Source organism: Temnothorax longispinosus, chromosome 9 (genome assembly GCF_030848805.1).
Source record: "Temnothorax longispinosus isolate EJ_2023e chromosome 9, Tlon_JGU_v1, whole genome shotgun sequence".
Classification (NCBI taxonomy): Eukaryota; Metazoa; Arthropoda; class Insecta; order Hymenoptera; family Formicidae; genus Temnothorax; species Temnothorax longispinosus.
In genome coordinates this window covers 13,334,445-13,349,429 of record NC_092366.1, presented here as the reverse complement: position 1 = coordinate 13,349,429, position 14,985 = coordinate 13,334,445, and the positions used below count along the sequence as shown (strand labels likewise).

The window sequence follows — 14,985 nt, the reverse complement described above, 5'->3', positions numbered from 1 at the left end:
ATATGGACCAATCAATTCTCTTATGCTTATGTTTATGCACTATGCAAGTTTGTCTGGATTGACCTTTAATGTTCTGTGTGGATGTATTTTTGCAATTTTTGGCTGCACAATAAGGCATTTTAATACTGCAATAATAGAAGATAGATTAATATAACCTACACATATGTTACAAATTTAATTGTATTGATTTATACACATGCATTTATCTATTTATTTTTTAAAACATGTTAAAGGTCGACAGGAGTCATTTATTACTAGAATCGTAAAATCCGTATTAAGCTATTATCCACACAAACTTGCATAAGCCCATAAACATAAGCATAAGAGAATTGATTGGTCCATGTGCATGTGCATAAGGAAATAGACCAATCAGTTTCTTTATGCATATGGTTATGCACCTATGCAAGTTTATCTGGATAGACCTTTGCGGCTAAAATAATGAGAAAATCGCACTTTAACTACATATGATATTCGTAATCAGCAGCATCGCCTTCAAACTGCCACAGAACGATTTATAGAAAACTTTTGTCTTTAATTACTATCTAAATCACATCTTAGAAAATAAATATTTTATTATTACAATATTTGAAGTGTTATTTCTCATATACATTATTTTTTTTAAGCAAAATTTCACCTATATATGCAAAAAAAAGGTCTATTAAATGTGTACAAATACATGCAGTAAATAATAAGAAAAAATAAGAATCGGTAAGAAAATGTGATAATACTTTTTGAGAAGACAAATGGTTGTACAGATAAACTTTCGAAGAAATTATTAAATTACATTACAACAAATTTTGAATGTTTTGGATCATTGTCATCTTAAAAAAAATCCATTTAGTGGTCAAATTTTTATTTGAAAAAGATAAAACATTCACGTAGCCTTCGGAAGTAGGAATATCCGTTATATGCGATGCAATGGTCTCATTCCTTCTTCATGAAAGCAACCCCATATTTCCGCCATCACGTTTTACACAGTCAGAACTTGGTAACGTTAATTAAATCTTTTGCCAGAAGGACGTTGAATATATCGTATTCCATTGTTTCAAGCAAATACTTGAATTCACGCTTGAATTTATCGCTCCAGATAATCCTTTTCCGTTCGTTGTCAGTCCAATGCACGGTCTTAGACCGTGGTCCAATGTTTCTGTGTTAAATGTGCCATTGCAAATTAAAATCTTGCTTTCTTTTTTTTCTTTTTTTTTTTTAATTAACTTTTGCCGAGTTTCTGACGGATCGTCCTTCAAATAAACAAGCCTTTAAACCTTATAATAATATTAATTGATAGATTTTTGCCATGGAACTCGAAAATTTGGCTTAGATTTCGGTAGCGGTGCATCAGCGCGGTTTTGTTTGGAAAGACGAACAATTTCGCGGTCCTCATGCATAGTCGTAATTTTTGATCGGCCGCTGGATCGTAACTTTACATGGTCTCTCATCTTAAAATTCCTTAATACATGTTGTACGACTGATTTTGAAGTCTTACATGCGGCGGCAATGTCTTTCACTGTAGTACCGTTTGCTCGCATAGAAATCATTCTTCTTCAGCTTTCTTTTCGCGTTCTGTCAAGGTTTGGCTACAAAATTTCAATATAACGAAGAAGTATCTTTAGTACTAACAATAAGACATAGCAATAACAGATATCAAAATTAATTTAAAATGTATATTATATACATATATTCGAATAACAGGAAAAATAAGAAAAATTAAAGCAAAAAAGTTAAAATTGTTTTATATCTTTCCGGAACTATTGTCTATAATTCCTTTAATATAATCCGGGACGGGGCGAGATATCTCGAAACATGTATGTTTTATATAAAAAAATATTTTAGGTAAAATTAATATAAATTACTAATATAGTCGTACAGTGGTGTGTGTATATTATATACTATATATGTGTATATACATATAATACAGTATCGTGCAAAAGTTTGCGCCGGGCGTCGATACGAGATACGAAACGGCGACAACGCGTGCGGCGCGCCCCGTCACCGCCGTAGAGTTAGCAGACAAATTGAATATTTTGGAATTATTCTTTTTCATATAATTTGGGAATTATTTGGGGAAGTTTGGGAAAATTGTTTAAACATTTGGGAAAAAATAGATTTTTTGTTATTAACAAAATTTATCGAGCGTCAGTTAGCAGATAGCGACTATGTTTATTATAAATGGAATCGATTGGAAATTATTTGGGGATGACATCTTTATTGTAATTTTTATTTGGGAAAAGTCGCTTTTTTTGTAATTAAATAAATCTCTGTATTACTGTTCTTTTTTGCTGCACTTCTGCACAAGTACAACAAGTGACCTTATTGCACTATATATATTTTTCGGAGGAGCAGCGAGTTGCTTATGGCTGTTTTCCAGCAAGGTGACACAGTGCGACACTGTGCGAACACTGTGTCGAAATCTACACCGATGCTGTGTCGAGATGTGCTTCGCTGTGTCGGTGTTGGAAAGCACTGTGTCTGACACTGTGCCACACAGTGTCGCCTGTGTTCCTTGCTGGAAAGCACCTTATGTCGAGACCGTCGAGTAGACCTCGACATGACAACATACTCCGAAAAGAAAATTTGTAGATGTTATTTTCTTCATATATACTTCATATATACATTATTTATATCTTATAAACAGAGTAATTTCTTTATTTCCTTTTCAATAATCGTGGTACACTGACTCGCATGAGTCGGAAATCTATTGGGTTGAAAGAAGAATTCCTTTTCCGACACGCGGTTACATTTATCACTAATAATAAGAATCTATCTTCTTTTCTCGTTGTTTCAATGTATCTTATTTGGGACAAACGTGCGAGCAAGCGAGAGTGTGAATGAATATATGAAAAGTAGAATAAAAAAGAAACAAAATGTAAGAGAGAATGAGAATAACGAGCATTATTTATATTGTGTTAGCATTTATTATTTAATTATTTAGATTGTGTTAACAGATTCTGTTATACTTCTGTTAGCGTTCTACTGACATCATGTAATATATCAGAACCGTCATCAAATCTGTAGTCTTTCTGCTGACAAAAATTTGTAGCAGATACTCTGCTTTTGACAGACTTAATTGACCGTCTGAGTATTTTATAAGAATTAAAATAATGTAAGAACGAATAAGCATGAATGTAAGTGCAAAAGCAATGTAATTATTTTGTAATTTTTAAAAATTTAATGAAGTCTATGCATTAACACAAAATACTTGTCTTGTGAATAAGCATGCTTTTTTCCAAAGTATCAAGAAAACATAATCGGCAAGAAAGTTACACTATCCATTTCAAGAATTTTAAATCTAATATTGGCGAAAATCTAAATTCCTCAAAGTAAATAAAGTATCAGAAGAATTTAAACGAGATATAAAAGATGATATAGAGAAAAACTTCAGAGTAATATATTACTTTGAAAAATTTTTACATTGTGTCAATTAGAAAAGTATGTATGATAACAATTTTATAAGATTAAAAAATTTTATTTAAATTTAACAAGGGAATACAAGATATTTAAATACAAAGTTTACATGTGTATTTTTTAGTGGTCACAAAGAATTACAGAGGTACACAGTACAAAATAAAAATATTTTATTAAAATACATAAATTTTTCTTGTAAAAAAACTTGGCGCTGCTAGACCTCGAAATTTTAAATAAATAAATAAATTTATCCTTTACTTAATGATAAGCCGCATTATCCGCCGTCCGCGTCGTCACCCGCACACCCATATCACTCACTCGCACATCTACGCTGATAATCATTTAATATTACTCCCATCGCATTATTTTCTGAATTATTTTTATTTATTGTTGTCCTTATTTATTTAAAATTTCGAGGTCTAGCAGCGCCAAGTTTTTTTACAAGAAAAATTTATGTATTTTAATAAAATATTTTTATTTTGTACTGTGTACCTCTGTAATTCTTTGTGACCACTAAAAAATACACATGTAAACTTTGTATTTAAATATCTTGTATTCCCTTGTTAAATTTAAATAAAATTTTTTAATCTTATAAAATTGTTATCATACATACTTTTCTAATTGACACAATGTAAAAATTTTTCAAAGTAGTGCAACAATTATTTTTTGAGGCAGTATATATGTTCTCTCTATAATTGGCGCTGTAATTTAAAGAGATATCATTTCTTTTTTGTAATTGTAATAGATCACTTGAAGCGCGACTCTTCTTTTTGATAAGGTAACATAATTTTGTGATGTGTATCACTTGGGTTATAATTTTTCGGAAATAAAGATACTACTGCTTAGATTTTTTCAAGATTTTTCGAGATATAAAGATTACGTACGTCTACCACTTGTTACTTAGGTTTTTTCGATGTATAATACTACCACTTGTATAATACACCACTTTCTTTTTTTTTTTGAGATAACTACATATATACACTACTATGCGTGTACTTGGCGCCTTTTTTTACCTTTTTTTTAAAAAAGGTAATTTTGTACGGATATCACGCCTTTTTGTAGTATTACGCATTTTATAAACAGTATGTACAGGGTAAAGCTATTTGGAGGTATAATACTACCACTTTGTTTTTTTCGAGGTAACAACATAACAGGGTAACAACATAATACATATACACTACTATGCGTGTAACTTAGCGCCTCCTTTTACCTTTTTTTTTAAAAATGTGTATACACATAATAAAAATGCGGAATTATTTTTGTCAGACATAATTTTAATTCATCCAATTTTTATTATGTCTAGACATAATTTTAATTCGTCCAATTTTTATTATGTCTAGACATAATTTTAATTCAGCGAATTTTTATTATGTCATGACATAATTTTAATTCTGCCGCTAGGGAATTTTTAAGTCGATTCTTATGAATCAAGCTTGAATTCGATGACGGGTTCCAGATAGTGCGCTCTATAGTTTTCGGTGTCCAGGTGTAATAATACGTTGAATTCGATGTCTAGGTGTCCCACGTTGCCGATGACGAGGTCCACATAGTGCGCTCCGTAGTTTTCGGTGTCTACGTGTATTAATACCTCGAATTCGATATCTACGTGTCCTACATTCAGATTTAAAGTTATTAATACACCTAGACACCAAAAACTACGAAGCGCACTATGTGGACCTCGTCATCGACAACCTGGGACACGTAGACATCAAATTCGAGGTATTATTACATCTAGACACCGAAAACTACGGAGCGCGCTATCTGGACCTCGTCATCAGCAACCTGGGACACCTAAACATCAATTTCAAGATATTAATACACGTAGACACCGACAACTACGGAGCGCACTATGTGGACCTCGTCATCGGCAACCTGGGACACCTAGACATCGAATTCAAGATATTAATACACGTAGACACCGAAAACTACGGAGCTCACTATCTAGACATTGTCATCGGCAGCCTGGGACACCTAGACATCGAATTCAACGTACGATTACACCTGGACACCGAAAACTATGAAGCGCACTATCTGGATCCCGTCATCGGCAACCTGGGACACGTGGACATCGAATTCAAGGTATTAATACACGTAGACACCGAAAACTACGAAGCGCACTATGTGGACCTCGTCATCGGCAACCTGGGACACCTAGACATCGAATTCAACGTACAATTACACCTGGACACCGAAAACTATGAAGCGCACTATCTGGATCTTATCATCGGCAACCTGGAACACGTGGACATCGAATTCAAGGTATTAATACACGTAGACATCGAAAACTACGGAGCGCACTATGTGGACCTCGTCATCGGCAACCTGGGACACGTAGACATCGAATTCAACGTATTATTACACCTGGACACCGAAAACTATGAAGCGCACTATCTGGATCTTGTCATCGGCAACCTGGGACATGTGGACATCGAATTCAAGGTATTAATACACGTAAACACCGAAAACTACGGAGCGCACTATGTGGACCTCGTCATCGGCAACCTGGGACACGTAGACATCGAATTCAACGTATTATTACACCTGGACACCGAAAACTATGAAGCGCACTATCTGGACCTCGTCATCGGCAACCTGGGATACTTAGACATCGAATTCAAGCTTGATTCATAAGAATCGACTTAAAAATTTCCTAGCGGCACTTTCTGCCAAGCGTAGAGAACCTTCTTTTCCGGCAGCGGTGGTAATACGATGTAAGGATACGAAATCTCTCCAGATAAACATGAAGGAATTGACTCAATATATATTATATAGTTATTTGTGTAACAAGTGCGGGAAGTTGAGAATTGGACACGAGTGCGGAGTGGACGCACGAGCCGAAGGCGAGTGCGATCACCCGCACGAGTGTCCAATTCTCATCCCGCACGTGTTACACACCCTATTTTATATTACAAAGTGCGTGGAAAGTGGCCCATTATTGCGCGCGCGTCATCTGTGCGACGGATGACCGATTCCATACACGAGTCAAAACAGTGCGGTAATGTTTACATTACCGCACTGTTTTGACTCGTGTATGGAATTGGCTATTTGTCACACAGATGGCGCGCGCGTAATGGGCCACTTTCCACGCACGTGTGATATAATAAGTATATACCTAATTTACCTAAAATACCTAAATAGAAATCTTATGGCTCCTGCACACAGGACGCGGCAGCGCGGCATTGCGGCAACGCGGCACCGCGGTAACCAATTACCGTCTTGCCTTTCCGTTCTACTTTTGAAAGTAGTACGGAAAGGCAGATGGTGATTGGTTACCGCGGTGCCGCGTTGCCGCAATGCCGCGCTGCCGCGTCCTGTGTGCAGGAGCCATTACTCCTGATCGATAAGTTTATCGACCTAATTTCGAAATACGCGCGCGATATCGAAACTGGCGATACCTGCGCCGCCAGCGTCGAAAAAGTGAAAGTAACGTTTCTGATTATGACGTCATCATACAAGAACGTCGGCGTTAGAAGTAGTATCTTAAAAATAAATTTTCACATTTGGACTTTGCGTCGCAATATCTCCGCTCGTAGGGCACGTAGCGGAATATTATGAGAGAAACCTCCCCCCCCCCCTAATTGGACCCCAAGCTATCGATCAAGCCTACTTAGAACTTGATCCGTTCATTCGTTATCGAGATCTCAACATCTCGGGTACTCGCAACCCGTCGCGTCGCGTAAAAGAGTCACGGTCGGTCTCGCTCCGCGTGTACTTGGCGCGAGACACTACCGTGTCTCTTGATATTTTCTTTCTTTTTCTACTATAAGCAAAATTAAAAGAGCAGTACAAGTTGATTTATGCTATAACTCATTCTCATTTATTATAATCATTAGACAACTTATGATACAATACAGTACATAAGTTACACTCTATCATATGGCTGTCTTCTAAAAAACATAAAGAAAAAGCACTCTACTTGTATTTTTTATGTAACATATCAAACATGTAACATGTTATATCTATATATATATATATATATATATATATATATATATATATATATCAAAAACTTCAGTATATAATGGGTGCGTTCAGCCGGTACTCCGCTAGCCTAGCAATCGTGAGCAGTCGCTCGTTTTCGCTCGTTTCCTCTCCTTTGACCCAATGGATTAAAAGGAGAGGAAACGAGCGAAAACGAGCGACTGCTCACGATTGCTAGGCTAGCGGAGTATCGGCTGAACGCACCCAATAGACGCGTTCAGCAGAACAAACCGCTCAGTAGCAATCGAACGTGATTGGCTCTTACTTTTAGACCCAACAAATCAACGTAGCGTGTTGATAAGACGACACTCAACAGTTGTGTCTGCTGAACGCGGCCAATGACTGCTCGCATACATCTTCAAGTAACGCTCGCGTAAACGTAGTATGTGTCCATTAAGTAAATATACGTATATATTTTATGAATTAACACGAATTGCTTTCCCGACAAGAAATATGGTAAGACTTCCGAATAGCCCCTACCTCCAAATTTGATGAAACTTGCAGGATTTGTTGACGATTAGAGGACACGTTCATACCATAAAGGATTTTGTACGGAAACAAATAGGAACGGAGAAATTGGCGTCAAAAATCAAAATTTGGTAAATGTCTACAATTAGGACCCCAACGAGAAATCGATTAAAAAGAGGTAAATTCTATGTATTTTTGCTCCTCGAATCCAAAACTGTTGATAAAATTTGAGAGTCGCTTGTATTTTTTAAGATATCGTTAAGAAAATGAGAACCGTGAAATATATCAAAGTACATATATGGGCGGGGGGGGGGGGCCTTTGCCCCCCCCATGCACTCCCCATGCGTGCCCAAAAAAATTGTAAACAGTTAAATACTTTTAAAGCGCGTCATCTAACCTATGTAGTGTCTTTTTTCATTTTTTAAACAATATCTTAAAAAATACAAGCAACCCCCAAATTTTATCAACAGTTTTGGATTCGAGGAGCAAAAATACATAGAATTTACCTCTTATCAATTGATTTCTCGTTGGGGCCTTAATTGTAGACATTTACCAAATTTTGAATTTTTACGCCAATTTCTCCGTTCCTATTTGTTTCCGTACAAAATCCTTTATGGTATGAACGTGTCCTCTAATAGTCAACAACTCCTGCAAGTTTCATCAAATTCAGAGGTAGGGGCTATTCGAAAGTTGAGCTAAGAAATTGACCAATCACAGTCGAATGTGAGAAGAACAATAGACTGTGATTGGTCAATTTCTTAAAGATTACGGCTTAAATCAATGGTTACGGCCTTTATAAATCAGCCTTAATTGTAATGAATGCAATATAACCTATAACCATGTCTATCCTTGTCTATCATCATTGGGCGCGTTCAGCAGACCAAACCGCTGAGTAGCAGTCGAACGTGATTGGCTCTTACTTTTAGAACCAATGAATCAACGCAGAGTGTTGATAAGACGAACTCAACAGTTGTGTCTGCTGAACACGGCCATTGTCTATACAAGGACAGATATAAAGCCCCTTGCACAATGCCAGGCAACAGGCAATAGGAACAGGAAATAACCAAAAAATCGTTAATTACAACCTAAAAAATTCAAATGCTATGATTGGTTGGCAATAGGCAATAGGCACAGAATCTCCAACGTGACGGAAACTCTGTGTCTATTGCCTGTGTCACTGTTTATTCTGCATTTATACATGATTTCTGATTTCTATTCCCTGTTCCTATTGCCTGTTGCCTGGCATTGTGCAAGGGGCTTAAGAATTCGGTCGGTAATACAGACGGGGGTGCCTACATGGAGCTCGGAAACGCGGAACAGAATAGTTACGCGTTTCCGCGAGTTGAGTCCCGCACGTTTGAACGGAAAAGCGGAATCCTATTATCGTGTATGTATGTACATATATACATATGTACCCTTAAGGTGGAAGCACATAAAATTGCAGGAGCCATGAGAGAATGCAGAAGCCATATGCGCATGCGCATATGGCTTCTGCATCCTGCTTATGGCTCCTGCAATTTTATGTGCTTCCACCTTTAAGCGGGGAGCACACACTTCTGCATAACGCATAATGCGTAAGCATAAGAAAATTGATTGGTCCATACACATGTGCATAAGAAAATAGACCAATCAATTGTTTTATTATGCGGAAGTGTGTGCTTCCCGCTTTAAGGGTCGACAGGAGTAACACTACCGACCTCTGTCGGGTTGCTTAGCTGCGAGTCCGTATATTATTTATTATAAATTTGTTAAGAGCCAAAATGGAAAATCCGGCTCTGTACCAGCTTGCGGCTGATCTTACTGATTAAAACGAGCATAAGTTTAATGAGATTCGTTAATTAATTTGGCTAAAATTTGGGATAACCGTTCCTAAGCAGCTTTGCAGCTCTAAGCAAGCCTGAAAAAGCTGCTTAGAAAAGGTTATCCCAAATTTTAGCCAAATTAATTAACGAATCTCATTAAACTTATGCTCGTTTTAATCAGTAAGATCAGCTGCAAGCTGGTACAGAGCCGGATTTTCCATTTTGGCTCTTAAAAAATTTATAATAAATAAAATACGGACTCGCAGCTAAGCAACCCGACAGAGGTCGGTAGTGTTACTCCTGTCGACCCTTAAGCTATATCCACACAAACTTGCATAAGCCCATAAACATAAGCATAAAGGTCAATCCAGACAAACTTGCATAGCGCATAAACATAAGCATAAGAGAATTGATTGGTCCATATGCATGTGCATAAGGAAATAGACCAATCCGTTTCTTTATGCATATGGTTATGCACCTATGCAAGTTTGTCTGGATAGACCTTAAAGCTATATCCACACAAACTTGCATAAGCCCATAAACATAAGCATAAGAGAATTGATTGGTCCATATGCATGTGCATAAGGAAATAGACCAATCCGTTTCTTTATGCATATGGTTATGCACCTATGCAAGTTTGTCTGGATAGACCAATCCGTTTCTTTATGCATATGGTTATGTACCTATGCAAGTTTGTCTGGATAGACTTTTTATTTTCTTATGCACATGTGTATGGACCAATCAATTTTCTTATGCTTACGCATTATGCGTTGTGCAGAAGTGTGTGCTCCCCGCTTTAATCATCACTTTGCGCACATCTACAGATCATCCTAACCAAGGAAACTTCCGGTTTCATCCCATACATGGCGGAACCAATCCGCAGATGGGCGGTGTCGCCGGTGTCCAAACTCTTCTTATAGGGACTTAGGCTGAGTTTCCACTGAGCGCGTCACGCGTCGCGTCGTCATCCCAATCAAAACATCCCATTTCGATTCGTCACAAGAATGTAATGAAATGGGATGTTTGGATTGGTTAACTTGTGACGACGCGACGCGTGACGCGCTCAGTGGAAACTCAGCCTTAGGCTGAGTTTCCACTGAGCGCGTCACGCGTCGCGTCGTCACAAGTTAACCAATCAAAACATCCCATTTCATTACATTCTTGTGACGAGATCGAAATGGGATGTTTTGATTGGTTCAACTCGGACGACGCGACGCGTGACGCGCTCAGTGGAAACTCAGCCTAGGGACTCTAGACTCGACTCTACTACACTCTACTACTTGTGCGCTACGCGCAAAAAGTTCGATCTCCTCCTCTCTTATTTCGTGGTGCTATCGTAAACAAATTCGTTGATACATAATCTACATTTTTGTTTAAACAACAAAGTGTGAAAATGAGAAAGCACGGCTGAATACGTGCAAGTAAAACTGAAAATAAGCTGTACTTGCCGGGAAACGGATGGAGGTTGCTCGCAGTTATTACTGCGTTATAGGTTAAATTTGGAGTGAGAAAAAGGGGAAGAGGAAGAAAAGAGAGCAACATCGAGTGTTTCTACACATTCAGGATGACGTTACCCGGTATCGGGGTATTCGGCACAGGTAGTATCGTCCGAATCATCATACCTTTCCTGAGAGAGAAGGGCTTCAGAATCGAGGCTATATGGGGTCGTACGCTGGCAGAGGTCTCGGAAGTAGCGAGCGATCTTCAAATACCATTTCACACCAGTCGTATAGATGACGTTCTCCTGAGGAAGGATGTAGACTTAATTTTCATAATGTGCTCGCCGAGCTTGCATTCTCAGATTGCTGTCAAAGCCCTAGGCATAGGAAAGCATGTTGTATGCGACAGGCCTGCGGGTCTGAGTCAAAGCGAGACCTTGAAGATGGTGCGGGCCGCCCAGTATTATCCTTCACTGATCAGCATAGTCAATCACAGCCTAAGGTTTTTGCCAGCCTTCGTACACATGAAGAAAGCATTAGAAGACGGGTATCTGGGTGGATCTGTAACAGTTATAGAAGTACGAGTACATATGGGAAGTTTGTTACACAATGGTAACTACAGAGAAATAAAATGCAAAACTTTACCTTTAACTTTACATTTAAGGGGATCCTATAGTGGCAGTCGTTACCGACATTTTGTTAAATACATTAAACTTTTAATTGGCTTTATGGAATTGCAAAATTCTTTTATAGAATTAAAGTACACACAAAAATGTAGAACGCTCCAGTCAATTTTACATCAAGAACGAAAAAAAATTAAAAATTTGGGCACAGAGCTGTCACTGACGACAATGTTTGCTTAATACAACAATTCTACAGTTTATATATACAAAATGAGATACGTGTACTCTAGGGAAAACATGTAAGAACAATATTGTGCAATTAAAACTAAGATTGAAAGCCTAGAAAAAAAGCTGTATGTATGTAACTTTTATATGTGCAAATATAATAAATAATGCACATTCAGGTTGATAGGATAAGCAGTATTGCGTGTAGCGAGAGATGGCGCAGTTAGACAAAGACAGATATAGATATATAACATAGAAAACAGGATTAGAAATGTTGACATTATCGACATCGAAGAAGTTCAGCCTTCGCTATAGGATCTCCTTAAAGAAGTACATAATTTCAAGAATATACAAAATCGCGAGATTATATAAATATTCCAAAGTTACTGAGAGTTGTAAATAATATTGGAGATGAAAGATTCTAGAATTTATTTACAGTAAATCATTCTATAAAAGTTACTGATTTGGTTGTTATAAAATAATGAGCAGTACAATTTTCATTAAGGCTCCTGGATGGTCACCGCGGCCATATTGGATTCTTACTATCGAGGCGAGGAAAACACCCAATTTTGTTGTGCATGCCATTTTCAAATAAAAAGACATTTCAATAAAACATCGCTATAGATCGTTTCAGAACACTTTCGAAATTGACCGAAAACTACCCTTTTCCCTCGACAATAAACAAACAGCCATAAAACGAAGCCTAAACATACGGGAAAAACAGCCTTTTAACGACTATCGAAAGGAGGTGAAAACGTTCCTTCCGCATGCAAATCTTACTTTTCGGTCAATTTTACGACTTTCACGAATACGTTAAACGTTAGAACACAAGCACACAGCGAATAATAAAGAAATAGCATATGTACAACAAAATAGGTTGTCAACATGTCACAAAGGACAGAATTCTCCATTGGAGAAAGTTCTTATTTCTGCCGCGACAGTACGTCGACACCGTCAACGCAGAGTTCTCGGCTGACCATCCAGGAGCCTTAATAAACAAAATTAATGATAATTTTCTTTTATGTATAATGGAGATCTTTGAAAAGTATAGTTTTTATGTTTTACATATTTTACATTTTAATTAAAGAATTTACATAAAATATTGGATTAGTATTTAATTTATACTTATTAATTTTTTCAGGCTACGATTGGCTATGTGACGACACGATGGGTGGCGGAATCTTGGCTTTGGTGGGCAGTCACGTTATAGATTTGATTTTTCATTTGATGGGTCAACGAGCTTCGCGGGTGCATGCCGTTGTGAGAACATTTACTCAAACAACCAAGTACATTAATGGGATCAGGCATGTCACGTCGCCGGATTTCTGTAGCTTTCAAATGGAATTGAGTGGCGGTACCTTGGTAACGGCTACTCTAAGCAACCACCTGCAGGGACAGCTCTCCCAGGAGGTGCTGGTATGCGGTGGTGGAAATCATCTGGTTGTGCGAGGTGGGGACTTGTACGGATGTCGCGGCGAACAAGAGGAAATCCTGTATCGTGATACCGATGACTTGCAAGGAATATCTTTACCAATGGCGGACTCCATACCCAGGCCTTACGTCAAAGGACTTAGGAAAATGATAGCGGCGCTGAGAGAAGCCTTCCAATCTGTTGAGGATAAAAGAGGTTGGATTAAAGAGCCAGTGTTCTCCGCTTCTACATTCGAAGATGGCCTGTACGTGCAAGCTGTTATTGACGCGCTGCGACAAAGTAACAAACAGCGTGGATGGGCCAAAGTTAACATCCTGACAGAAGAGCCGGATCCGAATCCGTTGTTGAGCGCTGCTGTCAGAGCTACAGCCATCTCGATATAAAAGTCTGCTTTGCAAAAGCTTTTCGTTACTGATGAAAAGCTCTGTTGTACTGCTATACATTTGATATACATAGAAATTGTACACTGATACATTAATTGTGAGAAATAATATTTAAGGCAGCTATCTTATTAATTCTTATTTTTCTATCATTTAATTTATTATTACTTACGTAATATGATTCATTTTCGTACAAGAAGAAGATTAATGTATAATTTTATTGTACATATACAAACATATATACATACACTAATGTATAAAATATTATGTATAAAAATATTTATATTTATAAATACAGGTTGTGCTCTTAAACTAATAAGTATATTGATTTATAGATATATATACAGGATAAAAAATTAAAGGTTGTAGACAAATAAAAATCTTATTTCAAAAAAGTTTGTCGATAACATCCTTAATTTTCTATCCTGTGTAGGGTAAACTCTGGTATGATGGCCATACGGAAAAGATGGCCCATGGCTGTAATTTCTCCAATAATAGAGAAAGTGCATTTTTGTAGTCATTCTCAAAGATAACCAATATTTACAGTAGTTTATGTGCGTACACTATTCGAAATAACAATATTGTGAATATTATATCATATTTTTATTTTCGACTGCTTGCAAAGTTTTTGATGTGTCCAATAAAAGCTTCTATAACGTCGCCGAAATCACACGAAGTACGATTTTTCGTGTGATAGGCATGCCGCTATACATGCTTTGATGCATGCATATAGACATGTTCACGCATTGAACCAGGCACGCAGGCATGCATCATTGCATGCATCAATTAAGACATTGAGGCCGGTATTCATAGTTGGTTCTTATTTTAAGTAATGTCTTAAGATGCTAATACGGCTCTGTGATTGGTTAATGGCATCTTAAGATCGTACAAGACGGACTTAAATATAAGATTCGACTTATGAATACCGGCCTGAAAATAGTCACGATCGAGCAGACGATCGACAGCATTTTCAGGAAAGAAATTTCAATTGTGTTAATTTCGTACGTCGATCGAAAATGTCGTGGAGTAAAGAGCAGATAACAGTATTAATAGAAGCGTATAAAAAAGAACCTACACTGTATACTGTTGAACAACCAAATTACCATAATAAACATTTACGTAATAAAGCTCTACAAAGAATAAATAATAAAGTGCAAAAAATACGTCCAAAATACAGAAATTAAAGAATGTACGAATAAATTACATTCCTTAAGAAATGTTTTTAATATG

The 14,985-nt window shown here is 37.3% G+C and overlaps 2 protein-coding genes across 2 annotated transcripts in view; one reads left to right on the top strand and one right to left on the bottom strand.

Moving 5' to 3' along the window:
• The window catches only part of LOC139819709 (uncharacterized), a 93,107-nt gene extending 83,569 nt beyond the window's left edge, over positions 1–9,538 (bottom strand). The window contains exon 1 of the mRNA XM_071789299.1: positions 9,526–9,538. The gene's annotated coding sequence lies outside the window, so the exon portion shown is untranslated. The remainder of the gene's footprint in view (positions 1–9,525) is intronic.
• A 1,359-nt stretch (positions 9,539–10,897) lies between these two features.
• On the top strand, positions 10,898–14,798 carry LOC139819706 (glucose-fructose oxidoreductase domain-containing protein 1). The gene is made up of 2 exons (XM_071789295.1): positions 10,898–11,707; positions 13,085–14,798. Exons 1-2 carry the CDS (start codon positions 11,221–11,223, stop codon positions 13,756–13,758), a joined length of 1,161 nt encoding a protein of 386 aa, XP_071645396.1. The 5' UTR covers positions 10,898–11,220; the 3' UTR covers positions 13,759–14,798.
• The last annotated feature ends 187 nt before the right edge of the window (positions 14,799–14,985 follow it).